Raw genomic sequence first — 25,783 nt, forward strand, 5'->3', positions numbered from 1 at the left:
CAGATCTGCTCTGCTATATAGCTGGATGTATGGACACATCCTAGTGATCCTTTGCATCTTGGAATGGTTTACTTTAAAGCTATAAAAATGGTGGATGCAATATGAAGAGATCTTCTGCCCAAGGAATTTACAGTCTCCCATCTTTTCAAAGATGGCTTCTAAGTCCTTGCCAGGAATTCCACAGATACCAATTCATAACAACTAAAACTTTATGTATGTGCTTTTTATGTTCACGTAATATTTGAGGTAGTTAACTGCCTGGCAGGTGCAAATAAATATTTAAGCTTGTAAACCAGGCAGAACTTCAAACAGATCTGTACCCATAATTAACCACATTCCCCAAACTGAAGGATATGATTTAGATGATGGATTCAAACCCTTTGAAATCTTGGACTTTATAATTTAGCAGTCCGGCAAAGATACAAACAATTGACTGTTCATCTTTTATCAGTACATGTGCAAAACTGATGTGCACCAGTTTTCTCAGTGTTTTATTTACAAAGCTGTCAAGTTATATAGCTGATGAGATCTGAAGAGATCCCAACTCCCCCTCACCCTTTCCATCCTCCCACTCTTAACTTTAAAAGAGAGCTCATCTCCTGTGGCATTTGATCTTAGGACTGCAGAAAATAGAAATAAAATTTGTAATATCAATTAGCTAGATTTCAAAAACCATTTTTTATTTTTGTGCCAGGAAAAAAAGGGCACAAATATATGCTGTCTTTATTTTTGCTGTTGAGAAGCTTTCTGTGAAGAACACTTAGCACATTCCTCCCTTTCCACTTCCCCTTTTCAATTAATGAAAATTTTCTCTCTCAAAAGATACAGTACAAGCCATAAAAATCAGAACACTTCTTTAAAAAACTGAATTCAAGTTAATTACAAAAATTCTTCAAAATTCAAATTTTCTTGAAGAACCTCAATTTTCTTGATACCTATACAGCTTTCACTATCACAGCGATGTGCCATCTCTTTACCTTTAACTTATATATCTCCAGAACAACTCTGTTCAGAAGTGTTTCACTGAGGTATCCAGTGGGGTGACTGGTTAAGGCTGCCTAGGAATCTGTAGCAAACTAGTTAACCAAACTCATAATTTTGTTTCTAGCTAAAAATATTAAAAGCACATATAATGTCCATAATGAATAATGCAGACACCTTTTCAAGAACTACCAGGCCACTGTTAAAATTTCACTATGTACTACCCAAACCCTGATCTAGACAGAACAATCGTAAGTCAAGCAGACTGGAGTTAAGTGGTATGGTTTTTCCCTAAAAGATTAATCCAACACAGACAGTAAATGATCAGTAAATTAGATTTTAAACATTATTTCAATTAAAATAACCTCACATTTAAAAAAATGCTTTCAGGCATCATTAAGATCATAATCTGCAAGTACTTTTAGAATTGTTTCTAGTTCCACTGATTATCCACAACCTATGTAAGTCCCAAGACAACACAGCCAGAGCAGTTCCACTTAGGCCACGATGATTACAAGAATACTTGGGTATTCTCAAGAAAAAGTCTTCCAGGCATTAAGACACTTTTAATTGGTGTCAGGTTATGTAACAGGTTGCGGCACTACGCTGGGTGCTGGGAAATTAAGTTTTTCCTAATACCTTTGAGTACATGGCCTTGTTAAATAGCACACAGTTTTAGCTTCCTAAAGTACCTCAGGCTGTGGGTCAGCCTAATCTAGAATCCAATAATGAGCTGGATCTATCAGCAGAAGTCTCTGAGCAGGACAGGCTGCAAACATCAGACTTAGCTGTTGGGTCAAAGTGCACAGCTTACGATCAGAAAAGTTTCATTCTCAGTGAAGATGATTTGACATGCCTACATGCAGCTGCTCCAGTTTCCAGAAACACATGTTGGCCTCTCCTGAGCTGAGATCTTGCAGGCTTCCTCACAAGCAGCTCTCTTGCTTTGAAAAGTGAAGAGCGACTATAAACACGGCAGCAGCTGCTCCCGGTGGCTTCACAGTAACAGCACGTCAGGCACAGCACTCTGATGTTCTGTGTGAGGACTATCACATCCCGAGTAGCTTCAAACACTACCTGCCTGTTTAATTCACAATTCCTTTTCCTCAGACAACATGCAGGTCTCCTCTCTCTTCATCATATGCCTGGTACAAGGAAACAAGCTGTGATACACAGCCCCACCTTAACAGGCATCAGGCTGCCTCTGTCCCACCAGCTCTTGGTACAGCAGTGACAGTATTTATCATGGCTTGCCTGATGGCACTGCTGGCTTCAGGCACTCTCACTTCCAACTCTTGGTTTCTATTCCTTGTCACATATTGTACCCAGCGTACTGGCTTAGCTGATAACTTTAAAAAAACGATGGTGAAAAGACTGGAAGGACTTTCATTCCTGTACTTGAACACTTTAAAGAAAAAGGCTGAAACATAAACTACGTCATGCTTTCTTTTTCTGCATTAATTGTGATTTGTATAAATTTCAATAATCCATAAGGTTTGATTTATTTTAGAAACATATATAAGATAGGATGAAAGGCTGCTACTATCAAGCCAAAACAATGACTATTCAGGCACTAGTAAACTGAAGCCACTTAGAGAATTAAAGATATTAAATGATTTGTGCTTAACTACATGATGCTTTGCTATCTACTGAATGAATGAGAAATGCAATAATGCTGAGCCACATGAAGCAAACACTTCCTCTTCTGAATCAACACAACCATGTCAGTCTCCCACCCCAGAAGAAAGAACTGCTTAAAAAAAAAAAAAAAAAAGAAAAAAAAAAAAGAAAAAAAACTAAAAAAACCTAACAAAACCCCCCGAACAAAAAACCCAACCTGAAACAAAGGCTGCACACACTGAAAACTAAGCTAATTCAGTGCTTCAAAGGCTTCACAAACATTACAAAAGACACACGCTTATGAGAAGAAAAGGCTATACAGAGATTTTTAAAAAAATTAACAAATAGAAGCAAAAAAACACAGGAAGCAGCTTTCACTCTCTTCCCCATCAATTCTATTGATACAATACAAAGCTTCCTTTCTTCTGATGGCAGTATGTTAAAAGTATTTACTAAAAATACAATTAACATAAGTGATCAATGGATTTTAGTTCTAAGCTAATGTAACATTGCAGCATTGTTTTTAGAACAGCATATAGGCAATCAGAAAGGAAAAGCTGAGGGTGGTACTACTTATTTCTTACTTTAGGGAAGAAAATGTTACCTTAAAAACAAATTTTGAAAAAGAGAGTCCCATTAAATTGTGACAGCAAAAGCTGAAAAGAATGGTTTAGATTCAGAACTAGTTACATGAAATAAGGCTGGGTTTTTTGCTGATTTTGTTCTGGTTTATGCCATCAAGGGTGTCTGAAGTTGCTTACCTATACAGGAAGGTCAATCCAACAGACTGAGCACTGGTTTGCAACCACAATTAAAACACTCACCATAGAACCACAGAACAGCCAGGTTAGAAGGAATCTTGAAAGAACATCTGAGTCAAACTTTCATGAGTCAGGGACCTGAGCTGATCTGAGATGATCTAGCAACCTGCCCATAAGCTCCCAGTGATGGGGACTTCAGGGAGATTGTTTCAGTGAATGAATGTTCTCATTGTAAAAAATAAATTCTCCTGATACAATTTGTGCCCATCACCCTTTGTCTTGTGGTGCCTTGTGAAGAGAAAGCCTCTGTTCCATTCTACAGCCTCTGTCTACTCCGTTCTACCAAAAAATTCCTGCATTACCATGGACGAGTTGATTTATGTTAGTGTCTTATGTATAAATTGAGAAAAGGCAACAGCATTTCCCTAATTTAGAAAGGTGAAGTACTCATATAGTATACCAACGAAGAAATAGAGATATATATATAACTGAATTTGTAAATAATAGTTGTAAAAATAACTGTACACACACACACATACACTCTGTACAGCTGGGTTTTTGTCCTGTATTTCTGTAAAGTCAGTCATGACAAGAAAGAAAGCTACATATTTAAATTGTAACTGAGATAAAGTAATTTCTCTTACACAAGAGAGAAAAGCTGGGCTTTGTCATTCAACGATATAGGTTGTTTTGTTACAAACATAAAAAAGAAATCTGCCTGTCAATTGCTTAAAACACTCAGGGGGAACTGAAGCAAAAACCCCACCACTAACATTGTATTTTACTATACACTTAGACACACAATCATGCTCACATATCCAGCAGTATATCTAGTTGTATCCATGACCAGTAAATATTTAATAGGAAAACTGACACATTATTTAGTGTTAAGAAGCTGTTATTAAACTACAGCATTATTATATCATTGCTTTCTCATATATAAAAAAAACCAAGCAAACAAAATTTCTCCTAGGCTGCAAATTACTTCAAGTGTATCATTAAACTCCTCTTCTCTTTGCATTCTGACCTTTGACTTAACATATTTGTTGCTTCAAGCTGTAGTTCTACATGACTACTTTCAACCACATTTCAGTTATAGCCACAGCATCACATCCTTCACTATGATTCATAGAAAATTGTTCCTCTATTTACGAAGGAAATTACAATTCTGCTCATTTAGGTTTGAGCAAAATCTGTTATTTCATTTCTAGTATAGAAAAAAAATATTTTTTAAAGTCTACTACTGTCTCTGAGAAGTAAATGTTTACATAGTGAAATCAATCAACCATTCATAAACACCAAAAGTGGTCCTAAGAATCAGGACTATCAGACTGTAAACAAAAATAGGTGAAGCAAAACCATAACTTGAATAGTGTATTATTGCAAACCATAACCTTGCTGTTTTAGTTTAGTGTTTCTTTATTAAATTGAGTGTAATTATAGGGAACCTTGGTTTTTATGCTTTTGGGTTTTATTTGCCAACTAGGTAAGTCTATTATCTGACTATATAAATGCACATAGTACTGGCCCACTGTTATAAAGTGCCGTATTTACAAGTGTCTTTATAAATTAAAACACCCCCTAGAACCTTTGAGTTCTCAAAGTTGAGGCCAATCTGAGAAAATCCAAACTAAAACCACATCCATGTCTTAAGTCTTGCCCAAATCTCTGCTTTAAAAGCATTGCTGGTATGACTAAAGCTTCACTAATACTGCCCAACATACAAAGGGATTCCCACTGAAGTGTGAAACTAAATATTTCTGTTAACCCACTGAACACTCTCCACAGGGGGTCAAGAGATAGAGAAAATGTGTCACTCAATTTCAGTAAATCCCTTCAAATCACACACAACCCACAATACTTAACTTGTGCTTTTTTTCAGAGCTGAACATAGTAGGAACTACAGAGCCATAAACTGAAAGCTTCTTTTCCCCCCTGCAGTTTGAACACACATATATTTAAAAAAAAAAAAAAAAAAAAAAAAAATCCAAAGAAACATTTCAAATTCCCCTAAACACCCTAAATTCTACCTTCACCATCCTTTTTACACTATCAGTAGAAGCACAAGACAGAGTTTGCCCTTCTGCATGCAAAGGGCATGCTCTGTATGGCCTCACCTCTCAGGTATGGATCTGAATGCTCAGTTATATCAGGGTCACAGCTTCACACAAAGCTTCCAACAATGGGCAAGACATGGGTTTAGAGCTAGGCACTGAAGAGAGAACTTTACACATGCATGAGTAGGTCTGCTCACCCTTCCTGACACCACTCTGCCTTACCATCCTCATGTCTCTGGCAGGACACACTTGCTCCCTCAAGACATCCAGTCTCCCAAGACCCTTAACTCATTTTGTTGTCTCTTTCACCTCCAGTAACTGAGTTAGTGAATCCCAACAAATCCCTGCCTCCTCCTTCTTTCAGTTATATCTTCCTTCATTGTTCTCTATCCCTGCTCATGCACAGCACCTTCTTTCTCTGCACTGAAGACAACTAAGATCCCCCCATGAGTTGCATTTAGACTTGGATTTTTTTTTCAAAATTTTGCCAAGTGAACTTTCTAGCTCTACTGAATCCCAGCCAGCATTTGTCTCCAATGATTGATTTCCACTGTCCTAAAAACCAAGTAATTCAAAAACTTTTATAGAGATTTTATTTTGGAAGAGATACAATTGTTATAAAAGCAAAATACAATTGCCTAAGAGTCACAATAGTATTTGGTTCTCCAAATATTAACAAGATATTAACAAGAACTTCTTATGTGCTTTCTAAATATTATGATGTATTTTTCTGGTCTCAACTTTTTCAATTACTTTACATGGCATCTAGATAAGAATTAGGTTTATAGCATTTTTAATGACTGGTAAAACAAAGAAATTAAGCCTGACTTGAATGTGGCCTCCTGAAGTGCTCCAACCACAGACCTAGTTAAAACAGAACAATTGTCTGTCTCCCTCCTATTCTAAGGAAATACAAGCTCTCATTTGAATCTCCCGTCAGTATTTATGTACCTATGACATTTTTATATTAAACCATTCTGTTAAGACAAAAAGTCGTACGTAAAATATTTAAACTTTGTCACCAGAAATCCAACTGTCACCAAAATCCACCAAAAAATGACTGTGAATGTCATCACTGTAAAAATTAAGGCCACCCACATCAGCATTCTGTAAGAATCACAGATTTGAAATTAATTTTTCACATCCTCTTCTACAGAGCAAGGTTATTTAGTCTTAAATCCCTGTAGGTTTTTTTCCCCTTTGTAGTTTCTTCCCTCCTTTGTAGCACTAACTCACCTTTAAAACAATAATTTGAGAGCCCATCCAGATGGTACTGCCTATTTATTAGTGGCATCATCATTTTCTGAACTGAGGATTTTATATAAAATGAAACAGATAACATGGTTCTGGAAAAACTGCAAAAGGCTGAAATGCCAAAACAGTAAATACTTTCATGTAAGTACAGATATCTATTATTTTAGACCACATACATAAATGCACTTAGCAGAAATAAAATAAATTCAAGAAAGCATAATTTCCTTACCTTTGAGAGTTCCATTCCAGGCCCACATTGTTTGCAGAGGATACAGTTTCCAGTCTGGTCCCTATATTCTTGTTCTCTGCAGTCTCCAGTCTCACAAATTACCTTACTTAGCTAAAAAACCCAAACCAACCAAAAAAAAAAAAAGGTAAATTCATCAAAATATATTAAATCTGAGAAATAAATCCATGTTTTGATCTTAAAAATAACTTTCTGAATTATTAATTACCCTTAGTTCTACAGCAAGGCAGAGTTAAGTACACTGAGCAGGCAGTGTAATTGTGTGCTATGCTACATTCTGTCCATAAACTCAATACTCCAAACACCTGAATTGTGTGTACAGCACACTGGAGTAAGAGATGGCCACCTCTGAAATGAAGTAGTATCACCTCCACAGCACTATATTCATCTTTATTTTCTGCCCCTAGTCCACTCCTTCGTCCATGAAGAGGCTCACAAGGTAAAATTTTGTAATTATGTGTGAGGAACAGCCAAAAATTATATCAATCAGTGAACCAAGCTTAAGCTCAAATCAATTAAATGTGTAAGCAACTGTCTGTGTGCAGCATTTGAAGATCTTTAGTCTTAGTAGTAATGTGTAAGACAAAAGACACAGATTCTGTGTTCAGTACAATTATTTTCAATATGGGGGAAAAATATGAATCTTTAACTTACCAAACATGCCAGTAAAATGACAAGCACCTTCAGTTTATCATCTCCTTGTAATCCTTTAGCATCCATTTCTTGAGATTAAACCTTTCTCCCTAGAACAATATAAATAGAAAAAAAAATCATTATATTTACACCATTTAAATTGCAGAAGTCACAGGTCCATACCACTTCATGACACTATGATGTCAAAATACAATCTGTAAATGTCATTAACGTTTTCAGATGGATTGCCAGGAACTGCTAAACAACAAACATATGCTTTAAAATCACACAGCTTTTGAAGACAAGAAAATAAACACAAAGTTCCTATAGTTTTAAGTCTCATAAGAAGAGATGGCTATCAGTCTAGAGTTGAGAACATCAACAATTGTTAATACACCATCCCTAACATATGTTTGTTTCTTGCTTGTTAAACACTCCGTAAGTGAGCAACAAACAAAAATATTTTTTTTCAAATATGTCATGCTGTTTTTATAATTTACCAGTTGAGACTGACAAATGAAAGGATGGAACCCAAAACAAAAGGAAAATAACAGAGAAAAACATTAAGATGCAAACTGCTTTCCAACATGGAAATACTGCAAGCATAATATGCTTGTAAAAATATACAACCAGAATGAACATAAACTATAATTAACACACAATTTCACATTTTACTGTATGAATACCCTAGTTAATGAATTCCAAACAATAAGAAGAAAGTATACTTCAGTGTCACTATTTATATTTTTTAAGATAAGCTGTATTTTGAAGTGTAAAAAGAGCAAGAGTCTCCTAAAAAGAACAGAGTAGGTAGAGATGTGACAGACAGCAGTCCAAGGGAAAGCCAAGATGACATTTTTATGGTCATTTCTCACTTAGTGATGGTAATAGTCTATGGGCCAATGATGATTACCAGATTAAATGCATGTCAACATGGGTAAAAAAGAAGACATACTCTCAAGGAATACAAGTGCATACAGATATAGTATTTGACATGGGTTTCTTTTTTGAAAGGGTAAAAAAAATAAAGCAAGAAACATTAAATGGAAAAAAAATCAGAAATAATTCTGGATGACCAAAACACGACTTCATGTAAAAAGTACTGTGGAACAACTAGAAAAATGAAAAAGGAGAGTAAAAAAAATTAAAAGTTCTGAAGTCATGAGAAGCTGACAATTCTAATGCTGAAAAAAATGGGTATGCACAAATAAAACAAATTCTAGTAATAGGAAAGAGCAAGCAGTGGACAGAGACAGTAAAAATACTGTTACGGGAAATTTCAAGAAACGTTTCTCATCTATTTCTTGAAACATACAAAATGGGTAAATACACATACCATACATTATATCTTCTGGCCAAAAAGTAACTGAGTATCTTTTAAGTAAAACCAGATTAGATAAGCGACAAATTGAGAGATTTTGCACCTTAGTAACCTTGAAATATGTATCAAGAAAGTCTTAGTTTTGATCCTGTTAGTTCTGATTTGCTGTTCATTCCCTTTGGAATGCTACAGAAATCTTAGTTTTGATCCTGTTAGTTCTGATTTGCTGTTCATTCCCTTTGGAATGCTACAGAAATTCAAGGGCAATATATGAAGAAATTAAAAATAACTAAGAATCATAATACAATAAACAACTTTACACTGCATTACAGAAAAGCAGTCCTGTAAAACAAGCTTGACTTCAGAGAAGTTGAAGACAGTAAAGCTAAAAGTCTAAGAGTTAAATTAAATAAACTGATTAAATATTGATTCAAAGAATCACACTGAAATTAGTGGGATTTGGGAGAAAAATCCCCATTAATTTTTGATTTCATGTAATATTGTTTAATGGAAAAAACCAAATATTTCATGTGCTTTCTTAATTCTATAGGACTTAAAAATTTACAGAAGTGTGCAAGGGAAATAAAGTTGTAAATACAACTGAATTTCTTAGATTTAAATGTCAATTGATTACTCCAAGTCATATATATTCCTTAATAATTAAAAAACAGCGAAATCATAGTACAGTTCTGATGTAATTATGACCATCTATGGAATACTACCAAAACTTCAAAACCAGGGTTCTTCCTAAGGTTAAGTTTTATTTTAAGTTTCAATATTTACTTTTGCTTCTGAAAATAGATGTGAAACATATCAAAAAGAAACTGAAGATTGTAATAATTTCATATTTTTGTGTCAAGTTTCACATAGAATTTTCAGTACAAAAAATACTGATTGAGCTGTACTAAGCCTAATGACCTAAAATACAGAGCTGTAACGTAATACATAAAACTCATCAAAATCAATACTGAAACAAAGTTAATTACATATTTTTATCTTTTAGTATTCTGGAGTCATAATTGGAATAAAAATCAAATGTCAGTACAGAACAAAAGGCAGTATTAAAAATCTCACTGGTCATACTGACATCTTGTATTTCAGTTTTGGAACTGCCCTTTTGTAAGATGAACTTTTTAGAGCCTCAAATACTTTTAGAACATAAAAAGCATAAAGTATACCATCCTGTACCAAAATACATTTTGTTCACTCAGGTGTGGAATTTGATTGCAACTGTGAAATATTCTCTATTTAAAAGAAAATCTACTGCCTTTATAGCAGTCTTGGCAAGTCCAACCACCAGGAGCTCCACAACCCAGAGGAAATTTTCAAAATCAAGAGTTTTGTAATTGGCTATCAAGGACTTCTCCAACACTTAACTAAGCTTCAGTTTTTTGACCAATCATTACAAGTTTCATGAGATCTTACAGCTTTAGGCCTAGGATATGAGGTATCTTCTGTATAGTACGTCTTCTGTAATCAACAAAGATTCCGAAAGAAGCTTGCAGGTCTATGGACCTCCAACTTCAGAGCACTTTAGTAGCACCAAAACACATTTAAATAATTTCAGCAGAGTTGTAGGGATGCCTGTGGTATTCTATCATGTCATCATTGTGCCCACTGTCACCACTCCTACCAAAACAACACCAAAGACTATATACCAATTAACAGGTGAGAAAGAAATTAGACAGTGTACAAGAAATAACCATTATTAAGAGAACAAATGAAATAAGATGTTTCTTTCATGACAGCATTTTGATAAAAATAACTGAAAGGCACCTTAATGATTAGGGGCACATTAATAACTCACTGTATTGGACACAAGTCTCAAAGGAGAGATAACTGTGTCAGCTGTTTCCTGTTTCAACCTCCAGTTTGGTCAAAAGTCCTGCTTAAAAAGCAGAGACTGCAGCACTTAATAATACGTTGCCATTGGGCAAATTTCTTCTCTCATGATATCAAGTGGCATAATACTGAAGTCTGTTGGACACCAGCCATTCACCTTATGCTTTCAAGTAAGAATTTATTAGAAGTTTTTTGCCTCCAAAATATGTGTGAGCAAACAGAGGTTCCATACCTTTAAAGACTATTTGCTCTTGTCGAGATACTGATATTTAAAACACCAAGTTTGGTTATAGCCGATTTTATTAGAAGAAAGAAACCTGTGGACAGAGTTTTTTGAGGTCACTAAATCATTCCAAATACATCTTATTAGGTTAACAGTAATATGCTTGCCTAAAATACTCAGGGAAAAGCAATCATTACTGGTAATGTACTGAACTCAGAATAGAGAACTTGCATTAGGAAATGTGGTTGCATAATTTTAAGGTCATTTGGGGCCTACTATGCATAAAGAGGGTAATATCTAACAATAAATTAGAAAAATGTAACAAATGTATTGGGGAAGTACGAACTTCCTGCCTTTTAGGGTTCTAGAATCCACTGCCCTCTAAAATTTACTCATACATTTACCAACTTACTTGAATAGTCATCCTTTTATTTCAAAGTCATGTCAGAAAAATATATATATTTTTTTTCTCTCCAAAAAACCTGAAGTTCCCCTATGAAAGACACACCGCCTCAAGAATCAAAGCAGCATGACTAAATTATGGCTGACTAGCAGATTTCTCAGACAAGGAAGCATCAGAACTTTGAAGCCAACATAATCCATCTTCTAAGGGAAACTTGAGAAATGGTGGAGAGTCCCAATTTCACATTCACTTAACCTGAAGTTGTGAATTCCCAGTAAATTCACAACCAGGTCTTAAAAATTTCCCATATTTGATTTAATATTTTTACTTGACGACCACTTTTCACTGTAACACTGGCAGGGTACTCTGAGAAGTTCTGGGTAAGAAAGAGGCATGAAAATATAACCATCTTATCTTACTGCCAACAGAGGTCTCTGGTATCCAACAAACAGGGTCTCAGCTCCTCTCTAACCACCTACTTCCCACCCGCAGCTGTCAACTGCAGGCAATAAAACAAGGAGTGGCAGATGGCTTTAGCAGAGTCAGTGCCCCAGGGGCAAGAAACAAGAGAAGGGAAAGCACTTATGCTGCTGCTGCAATGACAAAGACAAAGAAAGGGAGCAAGTTAGGGACAAGAACTTCCACTACAGTGCTGCACATTGTTATTGCTGTCTCACAGGTCTAGAACATCTTCCCTTTACACTCTGCCCACAACCCTTGTAGTCTTCCTCTTAGTGAATTAAATGAGGTCTTGTCTGACCACATTTGCTCCAGCTCTTCTGAGAAATGTGGGGGAAAAAAAACTCCATATTGTCAGCTAAGGCACATTCATCACATTAAATGCCACGTTGAAAAGATCTGTATTTTATGAACTGTGGAATTGTACTACATTAGGCAGCTATGGATTTATTTCTAGTTTTGTAAAGACAAAAGTAGCAGATTAAAGTTAGAACTTTGCTGGTGATCAAAAACACTTTGATGTATTTTAGGGGCTGAGGGAGATAAGAAGACAGGGCCACAAGACACAGCCAGGAAATATTTGTTCTTCTTCTGAGTACCACATGCTTCAAGTTACATTAATTGAAGTACTTGTCTTTACAGGAATAATGGTGATAATGCAGTTTGTCATTTGTGTTCTTCAACATATCCAACTTATCATTAATTAGACATTAGAGTGAAATATTGTAACAAAGATGCAATGTGGCAACGTTTTTCCTACACATAAACAAAGCTAATTTTTAGACGATCAGAGCCTATGATTCACACAGGAACTCCCACTCTCAGCAAAGTTGATGAGCCTACTCACACAACATCAAAAGTGTGGTTAAAAAAAAAAAAAAAAAAAAAAAAAAAAAAAAAAAAAAAAAGTTGCTCCTGCTGTTTAATACATCTCACCCATCTCAAGTTCTTGGAGACACTGGTTTGCTAGATGAAAGCTCAGTGCCAAGATACACTTGTACTTTTGTGCTCAGGTATGTGAATAAGTAATACATTGAGAATGCCAGTATTATATCCAGACTTCATTGACACCAAAATACACTAATAGTTCTTTTTCAAAGTCATTTTTAGGGATCATGAATTATAAAGCATTAGGCTGGTTAATACACCTTGCAGTGGTGCAATGCCAATATGCTACATTTACCCAGGCAGCCTTGAGCAGTTTTAGATAGCATGCAATGTCCTAAAAACCACAGACATGAGTTACTTTCATTCACACCATTCTCTTTTATCAGGATTGCAAGTTGTTGAAAGTGAGAGAAAGTGACTTATTACCTCCTTAACTAACATTTTAAGCATCTCACTAGTAAACTAATGAAGAAACTTACTTCTAGGTCTAAAAGAAAACAGAAAAACCAACAAACCAACCAACCAAAACCAGCAACAACAACAAGAAAAACCCACCCAAAAACCCCAACCCTTTTCTCCTATGGTAACAAGCCTAAGTAACTTGCGTTACACCTGATGGTGAAGCTGTGCTTGAAAGAGATTATGCAGTAGTTAAGAAACCTACCTACAGATTGAATCAATTTGCCACTTACTCATATTAAATGCTACTGGACCACTTTACAAACTCGATAAAAGCATCCATCTAAAGTAGCTATAAATATAAAAGTGGTAAATAAGTATTTAGCCTTTTCATGAACATCAGGTAAAGCTTTCTGTCCAAGGTCAGATTTAATGGGGACAGCCAGGAAAGGAAGTCAAATAACCAAAACCTTTTCAATGAACCGAACTGGGGCTTTTAAACCTCTTACCAGCAAAACCAAAAAGTTAGGAGCTCCTATTCCTTCAACTCCAGCACTAAAATGATTTGAAGCAAACAGCGGCTTATTTGCGCAGCAGACACCAGGAGCGTTTCTGAATTTAAGCCCGGCTTTCAAGGGCTTTTTGCTGGCCGCACTCGGGGGCGCGGAGCAGCCACCCCAGGGCTGTGGAGACCTGCAGAACCCACCAGCAGCAGCATCAGCAGCCGCCCCGTGCCCCGTCGCGGCGCGGCAGAGCCGGAGGCACCGCGGGGAGGAAGGGGGAGCCCGGCGGAGCCCTCCCCGCAGCCTGCGCCCTCCGCGGAGCTCGCTGCCATCACCTCCCTCCCTCCCTCCCTCGCCGCTTCCCCCGGGGCTCGGGGCTCGGCCCTCCCGGCTGTCGCTAGCACCCACCTGCCACGGCTGCGGCCGCCCCGGCCGGCCCAGAGCGCTCGCCCCGCACCGCCCCCGCCGCAGCCCCTGCCGCCTCCCTCCCCTCGGCGCCCGCCCCGTCACCCCGGCAACGCCGCGCCCGCCACGGCCCGCCCCGTCAGCTGAGAGAGGGCGGCCAATGGCATGGAGGGATGGAGGGATGGAGGGATGGATGGATGGATGGATGGATGGATGGATGGATGGATGGATGGATGGATGGATGGATGGATGGATGGATGGATGGATGGATGGATGGATGGATGGATGGATGGATGGATGGATGGATGGATGGATGGATGGATGGATGGATGGCGCCATGTGTCCGCACTGGGAGGGTGTGAGTGGTGGTGTGTGCCTTGTACCAGTGGTGTGAAGCCAGGGTGACTCGCAAGTGAGGAGGTGTGTCCATTTCATCCCACCAGAAGAACAGGATAGCAGGGCACTCCTGTGCCCACTCCTGCCTCCAGACATTGCCCAGCTTTGGGACTGAAGCCTTGGCATTGCTGATCCCCCTCAGAGGGAGCTCAGGCTTATGGTTGCTGGGCTGTTCTAAAGGAACTGGCCCTTGGTCACTGTTCAGGCGAGTGTAGAATGATTCCTTGTAACTCAGCAAGGCCCTTTCCACCTCTCCTGCCCAAAAAACACGATGGAGGCTTTCTGACAACACACTGCAAATTCTCCTTTCTGCAAGCCCAAAAGTTCCAAAGTACTTGAGTAGCATTTTTTCCTGCTAGTGCAGAGCCTGAAATATTTTATCCATTCTGCAGGTAATAAGTTACCCAGCTATAAGCACAGTGTCTGTACAAAATGCCAGTATCCATGGAGAGGTGGAGAAATCCAGCCCTTCACACAGTAAATTTTCCAGTCATGAGGTTGGGTGTTACTGCTACTTACCATGACACAAATTAGGAGCTTTTCTGAAGTTAGTGATGCTCCAAAATTGGTCTTGGAGACCTTGGTAAAAGAATTGCTGCTGCAGGGATTTCAGTACATTAGTTTTACTTCTAATGAAAAGGTTAATGATTCACTTACAGTCTAGACAACTGTATGGAAACACAAGGAACTGGGTTATGCTCTGAAAAAATGAACAAATGCTTATACTGGGAGGTAAAGCATTTTCAAACAAACAGAATTTTTAGAGCCCCTTACAGACAACATTTTGAAGACCACCAGCCACATGGGCTTCTCTAAAACTAAGGGGTGCTTGTTGAAATCCAGGAAGTTGCATGCAAAGAGAGAAACGATTGCTGCAAAACTAGTTGTTTTCAATTATAAAACCCAAACAACTCAGCATGTACAGGGGTTTTCATGTAATTATCTTCTAAAGGGCCTTCAAAGAAGCGCTTTGCTTCAGGACTCTTGCCAGGAGGAGCTGTGCAAGAGGCTGGAATTTCAGTGAGGAATGGCATACTGCGGCGCGACAGCAGTGCATCTGTTGTGAATAGCAGCTGCTGCACAGCACTGAGCATTGTACACAGCCTCACTACTTACAGGCAATTTTTTGCATGTTATCTGTTTTCTTGAGAGACCAGTAAAACTATTGCATGAGTTTTTCTTAGTAGAATCATCATGTACGTTTCAGATACTTGTTTTAAAGTAGCATAGGTACTAAAGTAGACAAAGGTATTAAAATATCCCAGAGTTCTTGAAGTGTTGACTAAACACTCAGGATTACCATATAAAGAAACATTAAGACTTTGATCAGACAGTGGGTTACTATGCTAATGAGCTCAGACCTCATGTTGTCTGTAACACTGAAACTTAAACATTTAAGTCCTTGTTGTAGCATGTAAAATCTTTCCTCTGAATGTAAAATGGATGAATTAGTTCCATTCATCAATGAAAGATGTTGAAAATTGCAGTGTTTACTTTGTTTTAAATCATGATGCTTCTCAGGAAATTGAAGTAGTGAATTGTTAGAACTAGTACAAAGATTCTCATTACAACAGAGAAAGCAAAAAAGAAATATTTGGAAAGCAGATTCAGCTGACCCCTTTGATAAGACTAAGTTGCGTGACATATCTGATGTGGAAGCAGAAATTGTACAGCAATAGGAAGTTGTTATCTCCATATCTCAAATACTAACACAGTTCCCTCAGTCAACTATGAGATAGATCTACTCTTGTTATGACAGCTGTTGGAAACTGATGTCAGTATAACTGTGCAATGTCTTTTGATAATCTTAACTATTACAAACCTTAAGATATGTTTATGATGTTATCTAAGGCACACTGTTTGGAAATGGCTCTATTTATAATCAGAATTTTCTCAAGCTATTTTAATAAATAAATCATATACTTGTGAGTTTCCTAGTCAGATTTGCTTGAAAAAGCATTGTGAATTTTTTGTTTCTGAAGGCTTAAGCCTGAGGATTAATTAATGTTTATACAGCTCTTAGTAAAAGCAAAGTTACTAGTGCCAAGAATTATTACTATTTAATCTTTAAAAGTCAGATCAATGACAGGTTAAACTGTCAGAGAACTGCTATTTAAAACAACAAAAATGCTGAAAACCCTCTTCCCACCATGCTTGAATGTGTTCAAGTGTGCTTTCATTTCAGCCTCCCTTACATACAGACAAGCAAAGATATTTTTCAGTTAAATTGGGTTGACGCCCATCTTTGTTTAAATATCTGGGGAGATTACCTAAAATCCTGGGGACTTTTTACAAAATGAAAAAAACTTTGTTTCTTACATGCATTTTCAGGGCCCAAATGTTGCAAATAATTATCTATGCAAATCCCACTCAACAGTGTAATCTATCTGATTAGCCAGTGTTCCTTCTGTGTGGAACTTCACCCATTTGTGTGATAGGTCAGATCCTTGTAGTGATAGTTTAATTGTATGAGACTTGCATAGCTGTTTTGACTTCTGAGGAAAAACACTCCTTGCCTTATTTTTAAAAATTTGCTTCCCTTTCTACTTTACACCAAGCAGAGGTAAGGTTTAGAAACTATTTTCCTCAGAAAATAAATGTACATATTGGAAAACAAGCAACAAGCAAGAGGGGACTGGAAAGGCAGAGAAGCTCATCAATGAAGCATAGAATCAATAAATAAAGACATCTTTTCAGGATTTTTTAGTAGATCATTGTTTCTTAGGCAGAAATACCAAGTTTTTCTTTGGCTATGCCTTAAATGATATTCTTCCTTGACAGCTATACACATATTATTCATACAGTGCTAATTACTTTCCTTATAATATAATTGACTTGTTAAGTGAGAATATGAATTAATTGGTGGCATAGAAAATTAAATTATACCAAGACAGGCCTAGTTAATCTATGTCTGGTATATTATCTCTTGATATTCAGTAAATTGAAGTTTTATATATACAAATATAGTTTTAATTAGAAGAAACAATTTTTTCAGACTGAGTAATGAAAGCTAACTACATTTATCTGGAAGTGTTGATAATTTGATCTTACTCAGATGCAAGCAGACTGTTAAAATTTGAGTTTCCAAGTTGCACTATGGTGCATACTGAAATATGGACATCTTGAAGGTCCTGTGGACTGGTAGACCTCTCAAAGAATAGTTTTCAAGTGATGCTTAATAGCTATAATTTATTCTGGCTTTTAGTTGCAAATTGTTAATAAATGTATTTCGGATTTATATACACTTAAATTTAGACTTAAGAATATATAAGTCAGTATTACTAGCCACCATTAAGACTAGATCTTCAAAGACTTCAGTGTCTGGAATGTTTGCAAGTCTGGTCCCAATTATGGGTTCTAAGTTCTTCTGAAAATCTAAATTAAATTTAAATACTACAGAAGGAGTTTGAGACTTATTTTAACAGTCTGACTCCAGATGCAGGCAGAGAACACTCAGGGATTTGGCCCAAACTCACACAAAGATCTGGCCCTTTAAGACTGCAAAACTGTGAATAATCTTAAACCTTCAAAAGACTGTTTCCTTTTAATAGATTTCTGGAGTAGATATCTTAAAATTTCTTCAACACAATACTTTTCATAAATATGAGTTTGAGGAACAGAATACAAAACACTGTGAATGAAAATTGCATCACTAAAATGCAGCAAAACTTCTACAAAGTTCAGCAAAACTTGCTGTTGGCTCTAGAGAAACCTAAGATTTCTTTATTATATTTATTAAAATGCCTTAGAGGAAACTTCAATCATCAGGTTAAAAGATTACTTTTATTTTCAAGATTTCATATGGTACAGCTGAACTTAATTCCTTCAATCTTAAAGTAAAAGCATTTCCTATTGTGTATAAGGATGTTATGTTTATAAATTTAGTTCTAATAACCTGTGGACGTGGAGACTTTTCTTTATCTCAAGTATGGTACTATTAGGCTTAAAAGTGTTATTTGAAGAAGACACAGTTTAATAAATGCACTGAGAGCAAACAAAGTATTAGAGTGTGTAGGAGATGTGGTTTGTCTTTCCTTAGAAAATAAGTTCTCCCCTGAGTCATGTAATACATGTATTCCAATATAAATTTACAGAACTATAGACGGTATGAATGAGCAGTGCAACCCAAAACCTCATGTACCCCCAAAGCATTGAAAAATACTGGGTTTGCTTCACTTAAATACTGGGTTTGCTTCAGTTTTCTATCTATTATTCTAGACAGTCTGTTCTCAATATAATTCTCTCCAAGAACAAAATACTGCGTAAATTACAAACAATCTTTTGAACTTTGTACGCACAATGATGTGTAGTATCATTAGTTATGTGAACTTCATAATTTCTTAAAATCTTGCAACACCAAACTGAAAAAGAAGCCCCAAAATCCAGTACCTGTTATCTGATGAAGTTTTTCAGTGCCAGAGTTTCTGCAGTTTAATTTCGTACCGCCGGAGCTTCTGTATTAAATGAGTTTGCCTCCTTAAAAAAAAAAAAAAAAAAAGAAAATAAAAGAAAAGAAAAGAAAAAAGTATGTCAGCACAAGCCCAGACGAAACTCCAAATCCGGGAAAATAAAATTAACCATGCAGATCAAAGGCAGACGAGCACTGAGACCAAATGCCTGTAATCTGATCAGTGATCAGTTGCCGTACATCAAAGGCAGTGCTTTGGCGAGGAAAAAGAGCTCTTTTTCCAGCAGGTAGTCGCGCTCAAATTCTGCCTTTCACTGCTCTGCACTAGCTCTTCTCCTCCTCTCCTTGCTTGCGCTGGGAGAATGCACACGATTCTGAAATGCTCGGGGTTGAGTGGCTGGATCTGTAGCTTTTGAGTTCCCAAGCTGTGTTGTGGATTGTGTGTTGGAAGCTTTCCCCAGTGCCAGCGGGTTCCGCTTTATCCCTTTCATCTCGCTGAGCTGCAGATCCCATGACATCATTCAATGCTGTGGGACTGGTTAGAGAGCTGGAATCCAGCCTGTGGGGGAATGCAGCTAAAGAGCAGCCAGAGTTTGCATGATTTCTAATCAGGTTAGGCCATTGTAACAAACCCAGGGCTCACTTCAAAGTCTTCACTACATTTAAGATGGGAGAATAGTGTAGGTACAAAGTTTTCTTTAAAAGATGCTTTATAATTTTGTCTGCAAAGGGAAGTGACAATTTTCCATAAAGTTCTGAGTGTCAGACGTGAAGGTCGGTTTGCTAGGCAGCTGTAAGACACGAGAGAAAACTACTTTTGTTCGTCTCTTTGTCGAGATTTGGAGCAGAGAAAATGGTGTATGGATTGGATTTTTGCACCAGCAAAACCAAGCACAATAGGGCATGCTCTTAGTCCCTGGCTCACGTCCTCCCTGCTGCTCACTGTGTGGCCTTTTGCAAATCATTTTATTTGAGCCTGATTCATCTGTGGCTCATGAGTCCTTTACGTAAATGAGCTGTAAAGCTGCCATAACTAACTCACAGAAGCGTTTTTCAGTGTAAAGGCACTTTTTAGCTTGCGTAGATCTGAAGTGGTCACCACTGTGCTTCCGCAGAGGAAAGTTTTGGGGGCCATGAAAGTATGGGGACAGGGATTCTCTGTGACTTTCTCTCCTGCAGTGCAGAGGAGAGGCAGAATAAACGTCCTACTGAATTTCACATTCTGTGATCCGAGGCTAAAATAGCTTTCAGCACGGAGATAATTCAGCCCTCTGTAGTTTAGCAGTTAATAAAACATACAAATAGCAAGCAGGATGGATTTTAGGATAATGGCCATATAGAAGGTGTCACTGAAGTTGCCATCCACACACAGCCCACACTTTGGGCGTGCCACACGTGCAGATGGAAGTGACACGAGCCTGTCAGCTGATAGACGCGTGCAAATGTTTGCACACCGAGTGACCGAGAATTCATTTAAAAGGCAAAAGTAAAAAGAGGCACTATGCTCCCGCCGCACTCGGTGGGATAGGGAGCCTTCTGCTGGTGGGATAGTGCACTGTGGGCAGCCCAGGAGCGCTCTGCTGCCCCGAGATGGCAAGGAACATTTCCAAAAAGACTCGGGGACCTTACACAGGGTGCTGCAGAATTAATTTTGTTGCCCGCTGATGGAGTTTAAGTATTGGTTTGGGTCACCTATCCAGGCAGGCCTTTGAGGGATGTTCTGGTAACTGGGATGGAGAAGAGATGATGCACATACAGAGGAGTATGGTGCAGGTGATGAATCTGAATTTCAGGTATACACTGCTGGAAAAAACCACATACTTCTCTCTTTCTCTATTTTCTCTATTTCTCTCTTTTCTCTATTTTCATCTATTATAAATAAAGTTATCCAAGGTGCTTACTTCTATTTCAACATTCATTTACACTCTTCTGACAAACAACCCTCTATTACCAGAAAGTTTTTTGATAAGGCTCCATTTGTAGCTTTGTAAAACTGGAAATGAAAAAATAGAACTATATTGAAGTACAATTTGGGGTGGGCTGTGCAGAACTAAAACAACCCCTTTAATTTCAATGGTGCATTAAGAACAATGCTCTTCACGGGAATCACCTCTTATTTTTCTGAAAAAAAAAGCAATAAAGCAAGTCCTGATGGTTTATTAGAGGTCTTTGATCTTTCTTTCATACATATGAAGAAGAGAAGTAAGGTTAATTATTGTCAATTTAACCTGCTAAAGCTTGAGCATTGCATTTTGCAATTATGACACTACTTTTCACTGCAGAGGCTCTCAGCCTGAACTATTTGCTATTTCCTATTCTACGGCTCCTCAAAATTTGGCCAGATGTGTGTAATAACAACAGTTGTCTATAGTTCAATATTTTTCCAAAAGCTAATAACAATTTTTACTCCTTACATAAAATGAGGATATGATTGTGATTTGTATAAAGCACAGAGCAGATCAGAGCCAGAAACAGAACCTACTTAAAATGACACGTCACTTTTACGCTTTTTGATCATCAGCTCATACTTTCTCTTGTAGTCACTAACCTAGTGAGGCATTCAAGCACAAGTGGTCTGAAATCCATTAGGTTCCACTCTAGATGCTTGATTCTAATCACTGAAATTACTGGGGTAGGAACAGAAATTGCTGAAACTGGGGTTTTTACTTACTCACTCTCTAGGTATCAAAAAGCTTTTCTGGAAGAAGCACTTCTGATTCCTGTGCAGAACCAGAGAGGGGTCCCTGAAGCCCTGCAGAGGGAGATGCTCTCTTCCTAATTAATTGCTTAAATTTTTCTAAATTTAGACAGAATCTTGCTTGAGAAACATTTAGTGGGTTTATCTTTCTCTTTTTACCACATGAGGATCTCAGGCTCTTAGATTCCTCTTTAAGAATTTTCAGGCAAACAGAACAAAATCCAGGGCTGCTATTTGTAGCCAGTGCTTAACTGGGTCAAAACCATAAAAGATAGTCAGCTGATAGAAATAAGAACTTTCTGGAGATGTTCCTTAAATATAACTAAATCTTGGGAAAAATTATTTGTGGAAGAAGCAATCAAACCAAATAAAGGGATTTGTGCCGCTGATCCATTCTTAACATATCTAATATTCAGGCTATGCCTCATATACTTGTATCATATACATCAAATGATTTACCATGTTGCTTTATACATGTGCTGGCTGCACGTCTTTGCTGCAGCTTTTCCCTTTGCTTTCCCTCAGTACAGAGAAGCTGCAAGAGACATTCAGAGAGGAGGTCAGGAATCATCACAGGAAAAGCAGTGCCATTGTTACATCCCACTCCCTGGCCATGCAGCCATTGTTTGTACTAGCTGCAGCCTTTCTAAGTGTGGCATAAATGCTGGATAGCCTATTATAAATATCACACAAGCAGCACTGGTGCAGTTACAAGCTTTCATGGTGCACATCTACTGTGGCTGCTGTCTCCTGATGCTAAGCGGTGAGATGATGATTTAAAGAGGTGGATGGCCATTTTCAGAACCTTTTATGGCAGATCAGCACTATCTCTAAAGCAATGCTTATCTATCCAGGTCCCAGCGATGTCAGAAGTGCTGATCATCCCTCTCCTAAAGCACTGGGGGATATTGTTCCATGAGGCAAGTCAGTCCTGTGATCAGGAGAGATGTTTTAGAATACCCAAATCCAACCTCCTGCATTATCTGCATTGCCATCCCGATAAAAGCCAACATCCTCCTCCTGCTGTATCACATGGCTGTTGTTAGTCCAGGTGTTGCTGATACCTACTCCCACTTCCTGCTTCAGCACTTGCAAGCTCCTTGAGAGTCGTAACGTTTAAGAACTTCAGATACAGCACCTTTAGGCAGAAAAATCAAGACCCCTTGGCATTTCCTGAAAAACTGGCTCACTGTTATCACCTAATGTGTCATCAGACTCACCCTAATCTGCAACACTCTGCACAGTCAATTGCAGTGCAACTTGCTCTAGTTAATACTAGCTTTGGAGGTAGTTACATTAGTTTTTGACTTTCAGGGAGAAAAATTCTGTCTGCCATTTATGTGTTCTGAAATAGCAGGTCTCTGACCTCATGACTTGCGTGAAGAAAACAGCTTGGTTTCACCTGTCTTTCATCCTGAATTTTTATTGCAGTTTGCCTGTGGGTTTTTCCCCTGTGGGTCTTCATAGGAGACAGCTTTGACTTGTTCCCTTACCTTAAGATCTAAACAAAATGGAGATTTTTAGTTCTTGGCTCACCAGGTGGATCACTCGAAGGGAAGCCTCACGGGCATTGCCACATCTAGATAATGTGGAAGGTTGGGAATTTGGCTTCGAGGTGTTCCTCAAGGATAATGTAGATGCACGCTGTAGGAAGTAATAGCTAATTTACCTGTGATTGGGAGTCAGAAATTGTGGTTTTATTCCTGGTTCTATTACATGGCTACGACTGGAGGCAAGTTACTTTTTCTCACTGTGTTAGGTTCTCAGTTTTGTAAGTTTTAGCTAAAATTAAATTGAAGGAATTATGTCAGTTTTTGCTGTATAGCCATCCAGTTCCCCTCAGTCTGTTTCCCTATCCCTTTAGAATAATGTAAAAATAATTGTTTGCAATACCATACCTGAAATAATGCAAAGCAATTCTGTATGAATTCCAAACCAAAATAATCTGGTTCTGAAACTTCAAAAGTTTCTGTACTGCAAGTGTTCTTGAAAATTATTAAGAGTAATAATAAGCATCCCTAGGGCAACAGTGTGCTTCTCACTTTACTGTGCACTGAAGTTTCACAGCCTTTACCTCTGCTCACACACATCCAAGAAGTGAAGAAAGAAGCTTCTGTCATGTCTTCGTTCTTTATCGTTTCATTAAATGAAAACACAAAGTTTCTTCCCTCTTCTACATAGAGTTTTTCACTTGTACTGTGGTCCACTGTGATATTGTGCCTGTTTGGGTGGGTGAAGTTCTGCACCAGCCTGCAAAGTTTTAATCTAGCACTCTTTCCAGAGGTGCTGGTGGAGTTGTGGCAATGAATTGACTTCCCCAAGGCTGCTGAAGCTTGCTTAGAAGTATTGCTCATGCAGCTGAAACAGGAGATTTGATGATTTTGTAATTTGTATTTCAGAAGCCAGAGGATATTTTTGAAACACTGTATTGTCATCCTACTTTAAAGAAAAATTACCTACTTTGTAGTACACTCTATTCTTCAAAGCACTTTATTATCCAATCTTTACTCTTAAAACGTACTGAATTTTCATCCATGAGATGTCATGTTTTGCAGAAAACATTATAAATCCCCAAAACTCCAAATCCAATTCTAACTGCTTTATAGAAGATGCAATGAAGTCAGGCTAAGTGGTAAGAAAGGGAATGGAGAAACAAATCTGAGATGTGCAATTCAGTGATCTGGGGTAGAGATCTGGCCACCTGCCTAGTCGTTATCAAAACACAGAATTTCAGAAGCATTCCCTTAAGGAATCTCTAGCAAAATAATTTCTAAAAGATCATGAAGTTAGTTGCAACTGAAAAGAATATTCTTATTTTAGACAAAATGTTGTTTATAAATACATGTCTGATCATAGAGACACTGCAATCATATCAACTCACTTCTGTCTTCAAGCATTTGTCCAGTTTTGCCCTTTATTCTCACTTCATAGTTCAGAATTTTCCCCATTTAAATAAAACACTCTCAGTCTATTTCACAGATCTTGTACTACTTCTCCCCTCCTCTTACCTTTTTCCTGACAATATTAAGCAGAATTTGCCCTCTCTCCCAATCTTTATTTTCCCCACAAGTAATCAAGAACAAAGTAAGAACAATTTTACAGTCTTCTTTTTGTCAGCAATTTATTTGAAATTTTTTTTTGTCAGTGCTTTATTCAAAATCGTTTTCTAAAATTCACTTTTATACCAGAGCTTTGATTCAGTACCTATTTAGCTAAAGCATGAACCTGTAGGAATGCAGTAGTCAAGATGCTCAAATAATAGTTGCAGTTTCCTGTGAATTATATTAGCACAGACCTTAACAATACAAATCTAATTTCCCTTGTTTGTCATTACTTTGGCATCTGGGAGTTCATCTCAGTTGTTCAAATGAAAAATCCTGTACTCTGCCTACATCAAATCCTATATTTCAAGTACACATACTGCAAAACAAATCCAAGTTTCTGTGCTGAGCAATTAAATTTGCTCATGGAATGACTGCAAACTGAGGGCATTTACTCCCTCTGCAGTCAAGAGCCTAATCTTAGTCACTAAAAAACTTATATTCAAAAGTCAAATGGTGATAGAGTTGAGATTTAATTCCATCCCTGTATCCATATAGCAAAGTGCTTATATGCCCATATTTTTAAGTAGGAGACAGTCAGTAGGACACAAATAAATGTATATTTCTGAACAGAGGCCTAGCCTGCGTGGTTTTTTTGGGTATTCAGACATAAAGAACCTGTCCTCAGATGATATAGTAACTGACTTGTAGAGCAGCATTAGTGTAATTTTTGGCTGAGTTTCACCTCCCAGAGAAGAGTAGGATTATTTGAAGAAATTAAAGACAAGAAGATAAACAGATTGTCACCACTCCTAAATAGACAGCTTTAATAAATAGCTCTACCATTAAGAAAACATCTGAACAGAATCAATGTCTCAGAAGAAATAGTAACTAGATCTAATCCCTAAGCATTTGTCAGCAATTGTCAGTCCCAGTTGCAATACATTTCTTTTCACATATTCTACTTAGAAAGAGTTGATAGATTTGCTCTTTTGTTTTTTTTCCCTGTTTCCTGGTTATAGATGATAAACTATATTTCATATATGAAGTACTCACAGCTTTATCCTACCGTCTTTAAAAAATCTTCCATATTAGCTACCGCCATAAAGATACCAAACGAACAAAGAAAAATATAAACAAAAGAGCAGAGGTTATAAAAGAGATCAGGCTCAGCTGATCTGCTGCCAACTTTTTTTCAAAACAGATGTTCTTCTTCTGAAATTCATCTGTTTTTAGTCTGAAGT

General features: G+C 37.6%; 1 protein-coding gene across 4 annotated transcripts in view; it reads right to left on the reverse strand.

Annotated features, from left to right (window-relative positions):
* TNFRSF19 (TNF receptor superfamily member 19) overlaps positions 1-19,276 on the reverse strand; it is a 57,147-nt gene extending 37,871 nt beyond the window's left edge. Inside the window, exons 1-4 of one of the 4 annotated variants that reach the window (XM_083883952.1) lie at positions 19,041-19,276; positions 18,782-18,868; positions 7,575-7,663; positions 6,903-7,013 (exon numbers count right to left, since the gene is read on the reverse strand). In XM_083883952.1, coding sequence (XP_083740078.1) covers positions 6,903-7,013; positions 7,575-7,640 — 177 coding nt within the window. In that variant the 5' untranslated portion in view covers positions 7,641-7,663; positions 18,782-18,868; positions 19,041-19,276. The other 3 variants (XM_083883953.1, XM_083883954.1, XM_083883955.1) reach the window with 3 other exon arrangements.
* Positions 19,277-25,783: the final 6,507 nt, after the last annotated feature.

The sequence above is a fragment of the Zosterops lateralis genome, assembly GCF_965231275.1.
Source record: "Zosterops lateralis genome assembly, chromosome: 2".
Taxonomy (NCBI): Eukaryota; Metazoa; Chordata; class Aves; order Passeriformes; family Zosteropidae; genus Zosterops; species Zosterops lateralis.